The 15,172-nt window shown below is 29.6% G+C and overlaps 2 protein-coding genes across 4 annotated transcripts in view; one reads left to right on the top strand and one right to left on the bottom strand.

The window, feature by feature from the left end:
- The window catches only part of LOC107439004 (uncharacterized), a 52,412-nt gene that overhangs the window by 32,826 nt on the left and 4,414 nt on the right, over positions 1-15,172 (top strand). For all 3 annotated transcript variants that reach the window (XM_071181899.2, XM_071181896.2, XM_016051456.4), the window contains exons 11-13: positions 2,587-3,629; positions 6,123-6,313; positions 7,462-7,508. In XM_071181899.2, coding sequence (XP_071038000.2) covers positions 2,587-3,629; positions 6,123-6,313; positions 7,462-7,508 — 1,281 coding nt within the window. The remainder of the gene's footprint in view (positions 1-2,586; positions 3,630-6,122; positions 6,314-7,461; positions 7,509-15,172) is intronic.
- LOC107439008 (uncharacterized) lies at positions 8,157-13,937 on the bottom strand. The gene is made up of 5 exons (XM_043038766.3): positions 13,802-13,937; positions 12,792-12,997; positions 11,247-11,428; positions 9,916-10,135; positions 8,157-8,310 (listed from the first exon to the last, which is right to left on the bottom strand). The coding sequence occupies exons 1-5, from the start codon at positions 13,825-13,827 to the stop codon at positions 8,219-8,221; spliced, it is 726 nt and encodes a 241-aa protein (XP_042894700.2). The 5' UTR covers positions 13,828-13,937; the 3' UTR covers positions 8,157-8,218.

The raw sequence follows: 15,172 nt of genomic DNA, 5'->3' as shown, positions 1-15,172 counted from the left end.
GTTTTTACTGTATTTTCAATGTTACACATTTATAATCAATATTAATATTCAATATTAATATTCAATATTATCATTTATAATCAATATTAATATAGTTCTGGTTATTGCCCACTACATTCACGCTGAATAGAATGGAATACCTTGTTAAACATACCGGAAGTATCCTGCTACTGCTACAGACTAGCCAAAACTTTGAGCACCTCCTGTAATAGTATTAGTCAAAAATGTGTAACACGGGTGGCAATACAGCCAAAACCAAGTGATAGAAAATTGTATTTGTTTATTTTCCTTCTATATTACACATAATTTGCAAGCTTCTCTAGTGGCGTTCATATGACTGCTTTGCCTTTTCATTTTGGTCACGATTTTTTTAATCATCCTGGTTACAAATAAAAAGATAAAAAAAGTGTGGATGTTGTTATTGCTGACTAAATATGCTATATATTAAGATGGAATAATTGAAATAATGGTTCCAGAATAATCGTCCGTTATAATATTATTATTATTATACATTGAAATGGAACGATATTGTAAAAAGGATTTGGACATTAAATATTCTGTCATTAAATGGAGAAAAACAATTATTGATTTCAATTAAAATAAATAAATAAATAAATAAAATAAGAGCTCTTTTTGACAAAGTTTTAACAAAGACATACTAAATTTAATTAGAAATAGAATGGGTGATAAGAAGGTAAATACAAGTGGGAAATTTAAATTGAAAGGATCTTTAGTTTTTAAAGAAAATTTAACGGTATAAAAAATCGATACAAAAGACATTTAAATTACTGAAATTAATAACAATTTGAGGATTTCGTATTTATATTAAAGCCAAAGAAAAAGGATGTAGTAAAAGGAATTAATTCCTTCGATACAGACCAAAGTCCGTATCTTGGAAAGAAAGGACAGGAGGTACAGTTTGTCTAAAGTAAGAACTCCCTTAACCATTCATCTGGACCCGTGGCGGTGACTATGGTAACGAGGTATAACTATTTTAAATAGGAGTGTGGGGTCATTGTTTAGGACAGATTTTGACTTGTGTCGGCGAGAGAAAGGGAATATTTTTCTTCTGTCAATTCGGAAAGCCCTAGAGTGAAGAGAAGCTACCCTCCATGAAACGAGCTATTCTTGTTTTCTTCTTAGCAGCAGACGACCTCAGACTTTGTGACAGTGGGAGTTCTTACCGTAGACAAACTATACACTTTTAGGTGTATCGAAAACAAGTCAGGGAATAAGTATCCCACAATATTCAAAAAATTCGTTGACTAAGAAAAATCTAGACAACCCATAACCGATTAAAATTCAGGGAGCAGAAAGTTTGATAAGCGGATAATTAAGATTGGCTCAGTATGTCTCCCAAAAAAGAAAAAAAAAATGAAAGAAATTAACGCCGACAGTTGGCGATTAAAAAAAAATAAAGTCATAAAATATTTTCAATGACGTCCTCCTTCAAAAATCGCTAGTCACAAAAGGCGAGGAAAGAGAGTATTTCTTCCCCCAGAAAACTTAATATATTAGACAAGAGGTGCAATGATCCTTGAAAGGACTAAAGAAGGGCGAATAGAAAGTTAAGATTCTTTTCCAAAAAAACAATTGAAATTTTTGCCAGACAAAAATATATGTAATATATTTACGCTGAAACTAAGAAAAAACTTCCTCAATTAAAAAATATACGTGAAACATACGCATAGAATTAACTCAAACTGTTATAAAACTAGAGGTAATTAAAGATTTAAAAAAATTAAAGGAAATTATTTAAATTAAGGAACAATTGCAACATTACACAAAGTGTAACTGTGACACTAACCCAGCATAAGAGAAGGGTCATTTTTCACCCTGAAAAATAAATAATTAAAAAACATAAGGAAAACTTGGATTGAAAAAAAGCAAATTTATTATATAAAAATGAATAAATGAAAAGACATGGGAAAAAGTAGTAGATTATTAGAAAGTATCTGTAAAAAATACAATAGGAAAACATCTAACATTTATACGTTATTAACTACGAAACAAAATTTCAATCAAAAATAGATTTTATCTCAGAAAAGTATCTCCATTAAAATCTATTTTATCTCAGAAAATTATTTCGGCAACTCTGAGGAAAGTTTTCATTCGAGTAAGTACTTTTTGTTCAGTGCCTTTTTTTATTTATTAAGTCCTTCTAGTGAATTCATTACAAAAACATATAGATTTTTAAACTTAGAATTATACTTAAACATCTATAGCACCATATTCAGACACTTTTTGTGCCTGTTTTTTTATATTTATTATGTCTTTCTAGCGAATTCATTACCAAAAATGTAATAAATTTTAATACTGAGCTCTGAGCTTATACTTAGTATTTTTCATACTTAGCAAAAAGTTCTAATATTCGACTATAAAATACAAATATATATTTGCTACATAAATATTTTATGCCTTAAGGAATTTCATTTTTATTTGAATTATCTCGAAATAAATTCTAACCCCCCACTTTTTATTTCCCTGTTCTATTTCCTAACTTTCTTCTGCTCTTCCTTCTTCTTATCTTCCTTTAGATTTTAGTATGCGTTATTTTTAACACTCTCCTCTAACTTTGATTTATAGGTCTCCAATCGCGATCGTAGGCCATCAGATGATAATTACCACTTTTCTAGAAATGGGGCTTCCAATAATCATACTGATGTAGAAACACCACGTCGGACGAGTTTAGAGAGAGACATCCCCAGTCGCAAAGCATCCCAGCCAGTGCTCTTTGAAGAATCCTATCCAATGCCTCAAGTAATCGAAACTGAGGAACCCAAAGAACCAGTGTCTGATCAAGATATTTACGTGAGGAAACCATCATATCCTACTCTTTTCGAAGAGTCTTATCCAATGCCTCAGGTATTAGAGACAGAAGAGTCTCAAGATTCTCCAATTGAGCAAGAGGCTCCTACACGCAGAGTATCACAGCCTGTGATTTTCGATGACTCCTATCCGATGCCTCACGTCATTGAGGCAGAGGAGCCTCAAGAGTCTCAGACTGATCCAGAACCAGAACCTAATGTTGTTGAACCACAAGATCAGAGAGAAGATGGCGATGTAGAAGACGGAGGAGAAAAATCTCCAGAAGAAAGGGTTGATGAGGAGGACAAGCAATGTGATTGCTATTCCAACCACGAAGAAGATGTAGATACGTGTGATTGCGACTGTCATAATGGGGATAATCCACCTCAGATGCTCTCGGTAGAACAGGAGAGACGACGTTCTTCTCTCATGACGGCTGGGTTTGACATGGAGAATCAATCCCCCCTCTCCAGCATCCGAAGTTTGGAATCAACAATCAAAGATTCCGGTTTTAGCGATGACGTTGACAGAGGACATCAGGCTTCTTCCTCATCAGATGATGATGACAGGGAACAATATTCTGACTCAGAGAGTAGGTCGGGCAGGACAAAGAAAAAACACATTGCTCGTTATATAGTGAGTAGTGGTGCGGCTGAAACGTTTCGTCTTGATGAAGAAGATGAAGAGGAAGAAATTGTGGTACCTAAACCCCGATCATCTAGTTTGCCCCAACTAAAGAGGAGAGAAGAAGCATTTGATAGCTATCCTCGTCTCTTAAATAGACCAACAGTAACGAAAGAAGTACAAAGAAGTTTGAAAAAGTAAGCTGCATTTCACTACATTTTAAATTAAACATGTTATTTAATCCGGTATCAATGTTTAATTTTAAAATGTAATAGTGAAAAAAAATATGATAAAATAATTCTTTTTTTAAATAATACTCTAGCATTTCATGTATTATTACTTTATCATTAATCACCATATTAGATTTTTTTAATCTCTATTAACCCTTTTAGTTTTAGATTTACTTTATTACACAAACTTAATAAAAATGACAAGTTTCACGTATATCAAGCACACCAAAATTATGTAAGGTTTGGAAGCAAGTTAGCTACGCCTTAGCGATGAAAGTAGAGTTATTAGATATTGGCTAAAATACACAAAAAAACTTATTGCAGCTGTTTAATACACCACACATTCAAACCATATGGGTTTATTTTGCTGTTATAAATTTATTTTTAATAACGGATCTTTTCAGGAAAAAAATGCTTCATGAGACTGAGAATATATAATTTTTAAGTACAATGTAATTTATATAAAGCTTCTACTGTGCTTGAATGTTTTTTATACAGTTACTTTTATTTTATACTTATTTTTAGTTTACACTTTTGTTTATCCAGGTACAATGAAAATTGTCGTCTCTCTTGGGAATCCATATTATTTTTACATATTTTATACGAAATACTTCTTTTTTTAACATTAATATGATTAATAATACATTCATATAAATTCTTAAACGTTAACTTTTTAATGATGTCGCATCTCAATCAGTTATGTCTGTTACTAATAGTAAGAAGAATGTCATTTTATAGAACAAAAATTCAGGTAAATAAAGCATTCTCAGAAATTTTTTAAAATTCTATTTAATTAAAATTAAGAACCATATATACAATAAATAGTTGTTTTCATTTATAATGATCTTAATTCACTGTCCAGAAAATTTTTTTACTGGATTCCTTAAGAACCAATAAATAATTTACTTATTTTGTTACATTTGAACCAATATGTTTCTAGTTGCAATAAAAGACGCATTCAAAGTAATTTATTTTAATTTTAATTAACGGATTAATCATCATCCATTGTACTACATTTTTTACGAACACAGAAACCGATAAATTTAATAATAAATTTTTCTGACAATCATGGCAGATACAAAATTCAATAAATTCATTTCTGGTTCTTGAACAAACAAACAAATATGTTCTAAACAGATATATGTTCAACAATTTTTGCATGCTCTTACAATCCTTATTCAAAGTGAAAATTCGGTAGATAAATTTCAGGATCCCCCCGATATATACAAATCATTGGGTTGAAAATTTATTGTCATTTCTATTAAGTAAATGTAAGTATACTATAAACAAATGGAAGAATATAACATTCATATCTTAAAATTAATTTTGATTGTTTTCTAAATTAAGAGTTTTAAGCTAAAGGAGATGTTTTGAACGTAATTATGTAGTTGCAACTCAAGAAGTGAAGTGATTATCGCTAACCATCAAAGTAACCTAACCATTATTAATAAATCAGATTTAATTTGATACTTGTAAGTGACGTCACGCCTGTGTGTCGAACCTGATTAGCTTCTTGAATCAACAAATGCTACAATTTACCTACTATGACGTCACTTGCAGGTATCCAATTCTATGATATTACCTTATTACGCTACATTTTCAGATAAACTTATTAACCGTTTTACAGTTATTGTTTTTTTGTGCAAATTACATTGAAGCCATTATAAATTACCGTTAAAGAGATTCGTGTAATAATTAGAACTCAACAATCAGCTTCCTATACAATGAGATGCAGGCACAAATTGTATTTAATATATCAACTTATTTGTTAAGCCAAAATATTAACCCCGTGCCAGCAGAGGAAAATTTAGGCATTCACCGCCCACCTTCCACTATATTCCATTCCTCTTCCATTCTATTGCACTCCAAAGCAGTAGAATTGTTTTACTGATAGCGCATGGCAAAGTGTATTGCGTAATGCGTACTTGAAAGGCGTATATATACGCCAGGGGCAGTCAACGCATCGGCTTATAGAAGCGTATATATACGCCTGCGGTTGGCAAGGGGTTAAATTATGGTTGTGAACTCACCAAATTTGTTGCAACAATATGCCTTTAATTTAAAAAGAATAATTACAAGGCAAAATTGTTTATGTTCATTAGTAAATCCTAATAGAATCATAAGGGAAATAGAATCATACGAGATCTTTTATTCTGTTTACCAATCAAATTTGATTCAAATTTAGCATTTAGTTTAAAGAAATGAATGTGGGAAGTGGGGGCACAAGCATGAGCAAACAGAATATTTTATAGTATATATATTTTAAGTGAATAATTTAAACTTAAATTGAAAAAAAAACTGTATTATGGTAAGAAATAATTACTGCGAAGCTATCATTATATGTTTTATGAGCAATAGCGAAAAGGCTTAGTCCCTTTGTAACTAGCATAATTACATCAGTATTTACAGTAAATGATAAGGAACTCTTGAGTTGTAAGAAATATTTTATTATTATTTCAGATATCAGATGGAACGGCGACTGTTTTATGAACTTCAAGAATTAAAAAGAAAGCAGATAACCAGTTCTTTATTGGAAGAGAAAGAAGTAGTTCAAAAAATGTTGGACCGTTTCAGAGACCATGTTCAGTCACCGTTTATGACAGATTTTCAAGGACCTCTGACGTTTTATGCTTTTGAAAGATATCTCTATGGTTAGAATTATAGCATTCTTTTTTTGTTTATCCCTGTTCTTGATTTAAATAATGTTAATAGCTCAGGCATTATTAATTCAACGCATTAATGTTTATAACTCAATTTCGTTCCATGTAGGATTGAATTTAGATACTTGGTTAGTTAAATTAATTTAGTTAGTTAGTTAGTTTGGGTGCTGACATTTCAAATTTAGTATTTAAATGGATGCATACAAAGAGAACTTTTAACTGTGAAGTAATCGACATTTTTCGCAACAGAAAGTAACAATTCTTCCACTGTTTCCCAAAAATGAGAACATTTTAAAATTCTAAAAATCGAGGAATGGAAAAAAATAAAAATAGGCATTTTTTAAAATCTTTCAGAATGATTTAAAATTTCTAGTTTCGACTAATTTATTTTACTATTTAAAATTTAGATCAAAGTAATATATTTTTAAGTTCAATGTGTTTAAATATATGTGTTTTTGTTTATTACATAATTTACTAGGCCAATACAGGTTTATTTTGAGAAACATCATTGCGATACCCATTATTATTAAGAATTTTATTTCTAAGTTCAGCTTGTCTAAATATACATATAATGTATAAATTTCTATTCATTGTGTAATTCATTCAGAAAAGCAGGCAAATTTTGAAGAAAAAAAAAACACAGTCATGTTTTTTTTTTCAATTTCTTTTTTTTAACTTTAATATATCTGAATATATAAGTTTTTATTCATTATGTAATTCGCTTAGAAAAAGATATTAATATTAAGAAAAATAATTATAAAAATGTTTTTCAATAACCATTGCTTTTTCTATTCAATGTATCTGAATATATTTTTTATTCATAATGTAACCTCATTTTGAAAAACAGGATAAGAGTGAAAAAAATCCCAATGAAGTTTTCTCTTAACCATTTTGGTTACTTTTTATTTTATTATGAAGCTTAACATGCCTAAAAGGCATCTATATTATTAAACAACGTTCTTCATTTTTAAGAAAATACTACTTGACTTTTTTTACGCTTATATAATTGGACAAATAAACAAAATGTTTTCAAAACATTTAATTTCGCCTGTTGTTGCGTGTTGAAAATATTTGATTACATTGTTATCTTTAAATTTAAAAACTCCTTTAATATATTCATCTCCAACTTTTCATTTTAGAGCAGCTAAGAAAATTATCAATGGGAGGAAAAATCCCAAAGCTGAAAGTGAGTACTGTTTTAATGGCATTAGATATATTGTATAGGTATCTTCATTTAGAAAAAAACTAGTTTTTTAAAATGTGTTCCGCTAGAAAAAAAATATTTTTATCGTGTTTAAAACTATCCTAAAACAACTCTGAATTTATGTTTCATTAATTTCACATTTTATTAATCTATAGATATTTTTACCCCTTTTTAGAATTTTTATATTTTCCCAAATATCTGGTAAGAAGAAATTTCAACCAAATTTCATCAAGGAATAAAACTTCAAAAAGTTTTATTAAAATTTTTAGTCCGATGCATAACTTTCATTTTTGGGAAATATGTCAACTTATTCAGTTCTAAGCAACAAGTCAATTATTAATTGTTTTATTTTTTCTCAAAAAAAAAAGTTAAAATCTCTTTCGGAATTTTTATGCATTTGGAAACATGACTAACATAATGGATAAACATATTCTTATAGAAAAACATTACACGTGAATAAACATAGATAAACCTTATGGATAAACATATCGTTATGGATAAACATAAAAACTAATTTCTTGGAAATTTGTAACTTCAATTGCAAATACCAAGAATTTTTTCATTAAAATTTAAATGTTGATTTCTTATAACTATTTTATTTATGAAAGTGAGTTTTTGAATGAAAAAGAATTTAAACTAAGAAGTTCTTTATTGCAAACGAAATAAGGAAACAATTGTTATGTTAATTAAAATCAACAGTCTCTTGATTCCATTTCATTAAAGTGACGAGCTAATAATCTATTTGCTGTTAAGCCATAACATGAGCCAAAAGTAAAGTGCAGCCCTGAAAATATTAAATAAATGATTAAAATTGAATGTTATTTACTATGAAATGATATTTAATAAATGATAATTTACAGAGCAGTTTTTTGTAATAAAAAGCTCAAACTTTAAACTATATTAGATATTGTTAGCATATTTATTAAAGAAAAAAAACAATTTGAAAAAAATTGCTATGTGTTGCGTTAATGCCTAGAGTTAATGTCTAAGGCACATGATAAACAAACGAGAGCTTATCCATTTGTGGGTACTAGATGGAGGATGACGAAACTCAGCTTGACTTCGTCATCAAAGCATCAACTATAGTTCTTTATTTGACCCTAGTGGATTTTTTAAATTAAATTCTCTGCGATACTATTTATTTTTTATTATTATTTTTTTTTTACCAGAAAGTATGTCCCTGCATTGTCCAGGAAGGTGGAATCTAAAATTATCAAAGACAATTTTTCATCGACAATTATCAAATCATCTGTAGTAATCAAAGTATTTTTCTTTCTTTTTTTTGCTCAAGCTTCCTTATTTTTACATTATTGTAACCTCCATAATTTTTCTATTTACCGAAAACATTATTAAATATTTTTTTGAATATTTCCTAATTTTTATTTATATATTATTTTTAAGAATCACTTCTCAATATCTAGGTGCTTACAAATTTATGAATTATTTTATTAGTAAAACTTTAGCATCGAACTTTAAACCCTTTAAAAAAATTTCTGAGTTACTGTTTACCTCTAATTTACCGCTATTATAGAAGATCTATAAAGGAATAAAACATTATAATCGCAATTTAAAAACAGAAATGTAGGGTTACATAGATGGCTAATTTCATGTTAGTATTACAAGCAGATTATAAAAAAGTGTAAACTTGAAATAAGTTCAGGAAAGTTGCGGAATCCGTTTTGAAACACTAAAATATACAGGAACGCCGGCTGTTACGGTCCCACTACACCCCTGATTACATTTAATTCACAAGAATAAAATATAACATTCGAAAGCTTGTCAGCAATTACAGGAATCGAAAGTTAGAAAGTGCTGCCCAGATTATGGCTTCTCTGTTTTTTCGATTCTAGGTCAGCCTTTATTTCAGTATGTGGGGAGGTGATGGCTAACGTCGGTAGCCTTTTTGTTTTAACAGCTAGATGTAAGCAATTTTCTGGCACTGGGCTATTAGATTTTGCTTTCACTGAATAATGAAAGTAAGAGCAATAATTGAAAAAAATTTTATGCGATTCTTCCTCACTCTCAATTCAACGTTTAAGGTTTTTATTTTTATCATTAGTTTATATATGTTTCACGTAAGCAAATTAAATAGTTTTTTTTTTTTCAAATAGATTAACCGGTTTTCACTTAAAGCAAAATTTTATAGAAGAAGGAAAAAACGTTTGTAGAAAATGCTGCTAGCGACGCCTCGATTCAAAATTTGTTTCACTGCAATTCTGTTCAATACCATATTTTCAACTGTATATTTTTTCGTTGTTACCATATAAAAACCATATGTATATTTATTTCGTTGAATGACTAAGGGTAATGAGTATTTAATCCTTGTAGGAAAACATCGGGGGGGGGGGAGTAGGAACAAAGTGTTTGGTCATAGTTCTGAATCACTCACCAGGAACATGTCCCATGTAACTCGGAATCACACCTCCTTTTCTGAATTCATCATCCCCATCAAATTCACAACAAGAAGATTCGATCTCTCTTTCTAATTTTTTTCCATTATCGCGTAAACTTCCTCGAAAACAAGATGAGTAATAAGGTTTGGAACTGTCAAGAACTTTACTTTTCTTTTTACCCATATATTCACCACACACTTGAGTGCATAAGTAACCCTATAGAAGAGGAAAAACATGTACATATTTTACCTTTAAGATATTGAATTAACTGAAAGCCGTAGTGTGAAATTATAACAAACCACGTTTTCTATATTTTATAAAAAGATGAAAGAACGCAAAAACTGATGAGAAAATTTTATGGCACTAACTAGTTTCTGGGGGAGGTAAGAAAACGTAAAACAAAGATAAATGGGGCAAAATGCCTATAACAAAAATCATACAAGCATTATAGTACATTCAAATTAAATCAAAAAATGATAAATAATGGGAAATTTTTATAAAGCTGTGAAACATTTTAAAAATACTCATATGAGGTCTAGCAATAGAAAATAAAAAATAAGCACTTCACGAGAAGATGTCACCCCTCTTTCCCGCATAAAACTAATATTTTAGGTAATTTTTAAATAAACTTTTAACGCATGTTTTTTTTCAGGGGATTGAATGCTGAAAAATAACTCACGTAGATCCTATGAGAAAAAATTGTTCACATTCCCGATGGCGGAACTTTATTCACATTCCCTCTCTCCCCTGAAATCATAATTATTACGTACTCTCCAAATCATATTTTCACACACCCCATTTTTTTTCATTTTTCCAGTATTTTAATGTTGGAATTTTACTAATAGGGAAATTAATAATGAAACAAAAATCGTTCATTTTCTATGAAAATGATATTACATCCTCGCATTTGCAGTTATTTAGATGTAAGAGAAACAGTCATTCATCATTGAAATTTCGTTAATTTAGAAAATCAATCATTGATAAATTTTTGAATATAAATGAGAAAAAAAAACTCCAACTACTTTTTATGAATTTTATATTTAAGTACAAATATAATTCCTATAATTTAACAGATTATTTTAAGAAACTGTTAAAAAAATATTATTATTTAGTAACTAGACTATTTTTAATAATTAAAAAATACCAAAATATATTTTTACTTCTAATTAGATCATCAGAAAAATATATATAAAAGGGGGCATCGGTGTCCCATCTGCTTCATAGAGTTAAGAATAGTCGTTATTTGTTGGTATATTAATATTTTGAATATCTAAAAAATACTGTTTTTAAAATTGAAAGTAAATTGTTAGGAAAAAAAAAACTTTACCTCTGTACCATAATCTCCATATTTGAGAGGTTTTTTCACTTCCCTTTTTATGGGTCTGCATGGGGGACAGTTACAACATTTCATGCAAGGTGATCCTGATTCACTGCAACTGAGAGGATAAGCTCGCACAGGACAGCGGGACTGTTTTCGAATCATTCGGTCATTCTTTTCACAAAGATATCCTAAGTGGAGAGGTGGAGCAATATTCGATATGATGATATCATGAACTGATAAATTGATATCAAACACTAATCACTGAGTGATACTAATGAATTTTAAAATTTTTAGTATATGAGGATAAATCAAAAAAAGAAGATAGTTATCAAAATTAACGCAGGAGGCTGGCAGGCTGCAATTGCTTGATACTTGTCAAAAACACAAAGTTTTGGAGTAATGTATATTCATCACTACCCCATTTAGTCTACTATTGTAGATTAAAAATATCCTATGTTTGGGCTCATCACTATGCTTGTTCTATAGAATAGCAGTTTTTTTTAGGTCAGTCAGAATGAATCAAACTGGCGTACACCGAACATCAGCTTGCATCACCACTATGCTTGTTCCATAGAATAACAAACCCTTTTAAGGTCAGAATAATTCAAATTGTCGAACGCTCAACATAAGCTAGCTTGCTCAATAGAGTGACATGTCATTTTATGGTCAGAATAAATAAAATAGTCGTACACCGAACATCAGCTAGCATCACCACTATGTTGTTCCTTACAGTAACATGTAATTCTAAGGTCAGAATAAATAAAACTGACGTACACCAAACATCAGCTAGTAGTTAGAAATAAACTTCATATCCAGATGAAAGTGGGGCAATAATGACTACTTCTTCTTTCAAATCACTAGAAGTATATTTATTTATTTGCTTACCCCAGTCCCGCCAACAGGAGGAACCAATGGGCAGCCGCCACACCCTACGTAAGCATACAGTGGCTGACCTGCATAGCCCTCTTCTGGCCCTTACGAAAATTTAAAAAAAAACCAACTGTGACTGGTCAGTAAACCGAATAATTGGGACCGCATTCCCTTGTCGTCAGGCTAACCGTGGGAAGTTTTCGAGATTTTCATATCCATGTAACGCAAATGCGGATTGGTTCTACTTGATCCAAGAGTTCCCTTGTCTTCTGGATTGGGTTCAAAATTACAAGGCTACGGAGTTGAACATTAGTAGTCGTAAATCCAAAGATTTGGTCTGCTGTTCAACGACGGTTATAAAATAAAATATACTTTCAAACAAATGTTATGTTGTCATTTTTATATAATTTTTTTTGCAGGATAACTGCGTTTCTGTTCTAAAGACAGGATAACTACATTTCTGTTTTTAGTTTACCTTAACACCAAAAGTGGTGTCAACTATACACCAAAACTTTTTACTGGTTATATATAAACAAGTATTTGGTGAAAATTAAAACATTAATTTTCGAGAAATATTTTTTCATACCTCATATGTATCAAAAATTAAACACTATAAAAAAATCAATGAATGCAATTTGTTTTCACTATTACACAAAGAGTTAGGAAAACATTTTGCCTTACCAGAGTACCTTGGCGCACTGTCAGGACAAACACATTTGGAGGTTGCGCCATTCGGACAATTTGTATCTGTATTTTTGAAATGGTGGAAATGTAATTTAGCCACGGGAATTCTGTAACGTTGTTTATCTACTTCTGTCTCTGGCCGACATGAGAATTCGCTGCAAATGTTTTTTGAAACGCTGCAGCATAAACAAACATTGCACGGACTATAAGGAAAAAAAAATTGTATCCTGTAACAACGATGTAAGAAGTTCACGAAGTTTAAAAACTAAAGTATATTTTAAGAAAAATAGTTACGTCTGCATAAGAGTCAGCATATATTTTATGTAATAAATGAAATGCTATTTACGAATCCTATTCGCACTGAAATACTTGTGGAAAAAAAATTTCCATTTCAAGTATTAAAAATTAAACATGTTGTGTTATTTGTATTTACTCTGCATGAAAATAATATAAAATTTTGCAAAATTATCACGTTACCTTCTGATGAGTTTTAAGGAGATACCAAGAATTTTAGAAGAGCATTGGCAGTTATTTTAGTTGTTAGAATAAATCAAATTGAACCAAGCATGCAGCGGATTAATACGTGTGAGGTTTTCTAGGATATCGAGATAATTGATATTTTTGTCGAAATAAAGTTGCCAATGTACTTAAAAAACATTATTTTTCATAGAAAGTACGATAGAAGTGGATTATGTGTTAGTGATATATTAGTCAGTGAACTACGATTTGCCAAAAAATAAATAAATAAATCACAGTGAATAAAATTTAAAAAAAAAGTATGAGTTACAAATTTTCAGAAACGCAAACACAAAAATACTCTTTTTTTTATCAATCTCAAGTTAATTAGATAAATATTTAGCTTTACAATTTGATTAAAACTGTCACACTTAATTTTTCTGTGACAGATAGTGAGGAGAAAACACAGTGACTTCAGAATCAGAGGAGAAATCAGTAGTACCCAATTTAAAAAAAAAATGAAATAGTTAACCTAATTAATTTTCACTTACCTGCTAATCTTAAAATCTTTATCCATTGATGAAAATAGTTTTTTTTTATCAACTAAGAATTTTGATTATATCTAAATTTATTTATAAGTAAATTTTGATTTCAGAATCTGAATCTAATTGAATACGATAAACATTGCACTGCTACAATTTTGAAAAAAGAGTCAGATTTTCAGAGCATACTTAAAGCAACCTTACATTTTTCAAATTATTTAAATAACAAGAATTTACCTAATTTAAATAAATTTATGTCGTTTCATATTTTAAAAAAAGTTAAAGCTTTTATCACAACAGCTCGTGACCAACGGCATGATTGTGGTAATGTGGTCAGCATTGCTCACAGTCCACCTTCACTTCCCAATATAGCTAAGATTCATTGATATGAAGCTTCATGGGCTTCGAGTCGCCATTATTGATCGAAACTCAGTTCTTCACAATGACAGTTCAGTGCCTTAACCATTGAGCCATCAAGGCTCTTGTTTTACATTTAAAAACTAAAATCTTTTTCATAATTGTAGAATAGATTTTTGTTCAGGAAATATTTCAGCACGTTGTCAATAAAAATTTTCAAAACAGTGAAAAAGAAATCTAATAGGTCGTCTGCATACAGTGAGACAAAATCAAGGATCATAGGAACTTAACGTGCAGCTTATAACTTATTTGTCTGAATGCTAAAAAAACATGGATAAAACCTTTAACTTCATTGCCATTAGGTTTTTGACCTTGCATATTATAATTTTTAAGGTCGATTTTTTAACGGTTAATTCAAAATAGTTCGTGTGTCAACCAAAATTAACATTTAAGAAGAAAAAAAATAAAATTTTTTTTATTTTATTTAAAACAAAAATCTTTATTAAATAGTAGATAATAGAAGAATCTTTATTAAATAGTTAGCCACGAACTTTCCCAAATTGGATTTGTAAATGGAAAAAAACAACAATCTAGTTAACAAAGAAATTTTTAATAAATTTATTAAAACCACCGGCGGAAAAGAAATACAGCCAAAATTTGGGAGTCACGTACGAGAATTATACATATTAGATTATAATATACATTTAACTCAATGATTTTAGATGTAATTTAATTATAGTTAAACATCTATTTGTTTTTTTTTTTTTTTATCAAATTTTGGAAGAGTTGGTCTATTTGTTTTTTCGATAAATAAACATCATCGCAAATTCTTATAATCTTATTATTTGATAAAAAATGGTATTTAACTTAATGTTTTTAGAAACATTAAAATGCCATGTAGTTAGTTTATTTATATTAAATTTGAAATTATTTCTTTTATCGCATAAATCAAAAAATGCAGATATTTTTTTCTTTTTTAATACTTTTTATTTATATTTTGCTAAACTATTTACTTATTAACAA

This window comes from Parasteatoda tepidariorum, chromosome 3, assembly GCF_982258835.1.
Source record: "Parasteatoda tepidariorum strain Cologne lab strain chromosome 3, Ptep-v5.0, whole genome shotgun sequence".
Classification (NCBI taxonomy): Eukaryota; Metazoa; Arthropoda; class Arachnida; order Araneae; family Theridiidae; genus Parasteatoda; species Parasteatoda tepidariorum.
Note: the sequence above shows the minus strand (reverse complement) of the source record. Positions and strands in the feature narration are given on the sequence as shown.

What these genes read in the sequence shown, in the direction of transcription:
- LOC107439008 (XM_043038766.3), bottom strand. Translation starts at nt 13,827, where the DNA reads ATGGATAAAGATTTTAAGATTAGCAG. An exon ending in CAGTGCGCCAAGGTACTCTG is followed by an intron (nt 11,429 to 12,791) that starts GTAAGGCAAAAT and finishes CTCTCCACTTAG; the next exon opens with GATATCTTTGTGAAAAGAAT. An exon ending in TTACATGGGACATGTTCCTG is followed by an intron (nt 8,311 to 9,915) that starts GTGAGTGATTCA and finishes TAATATTTTCAG; the next exon opens with GGCTGCACTTTACTTTTGGC.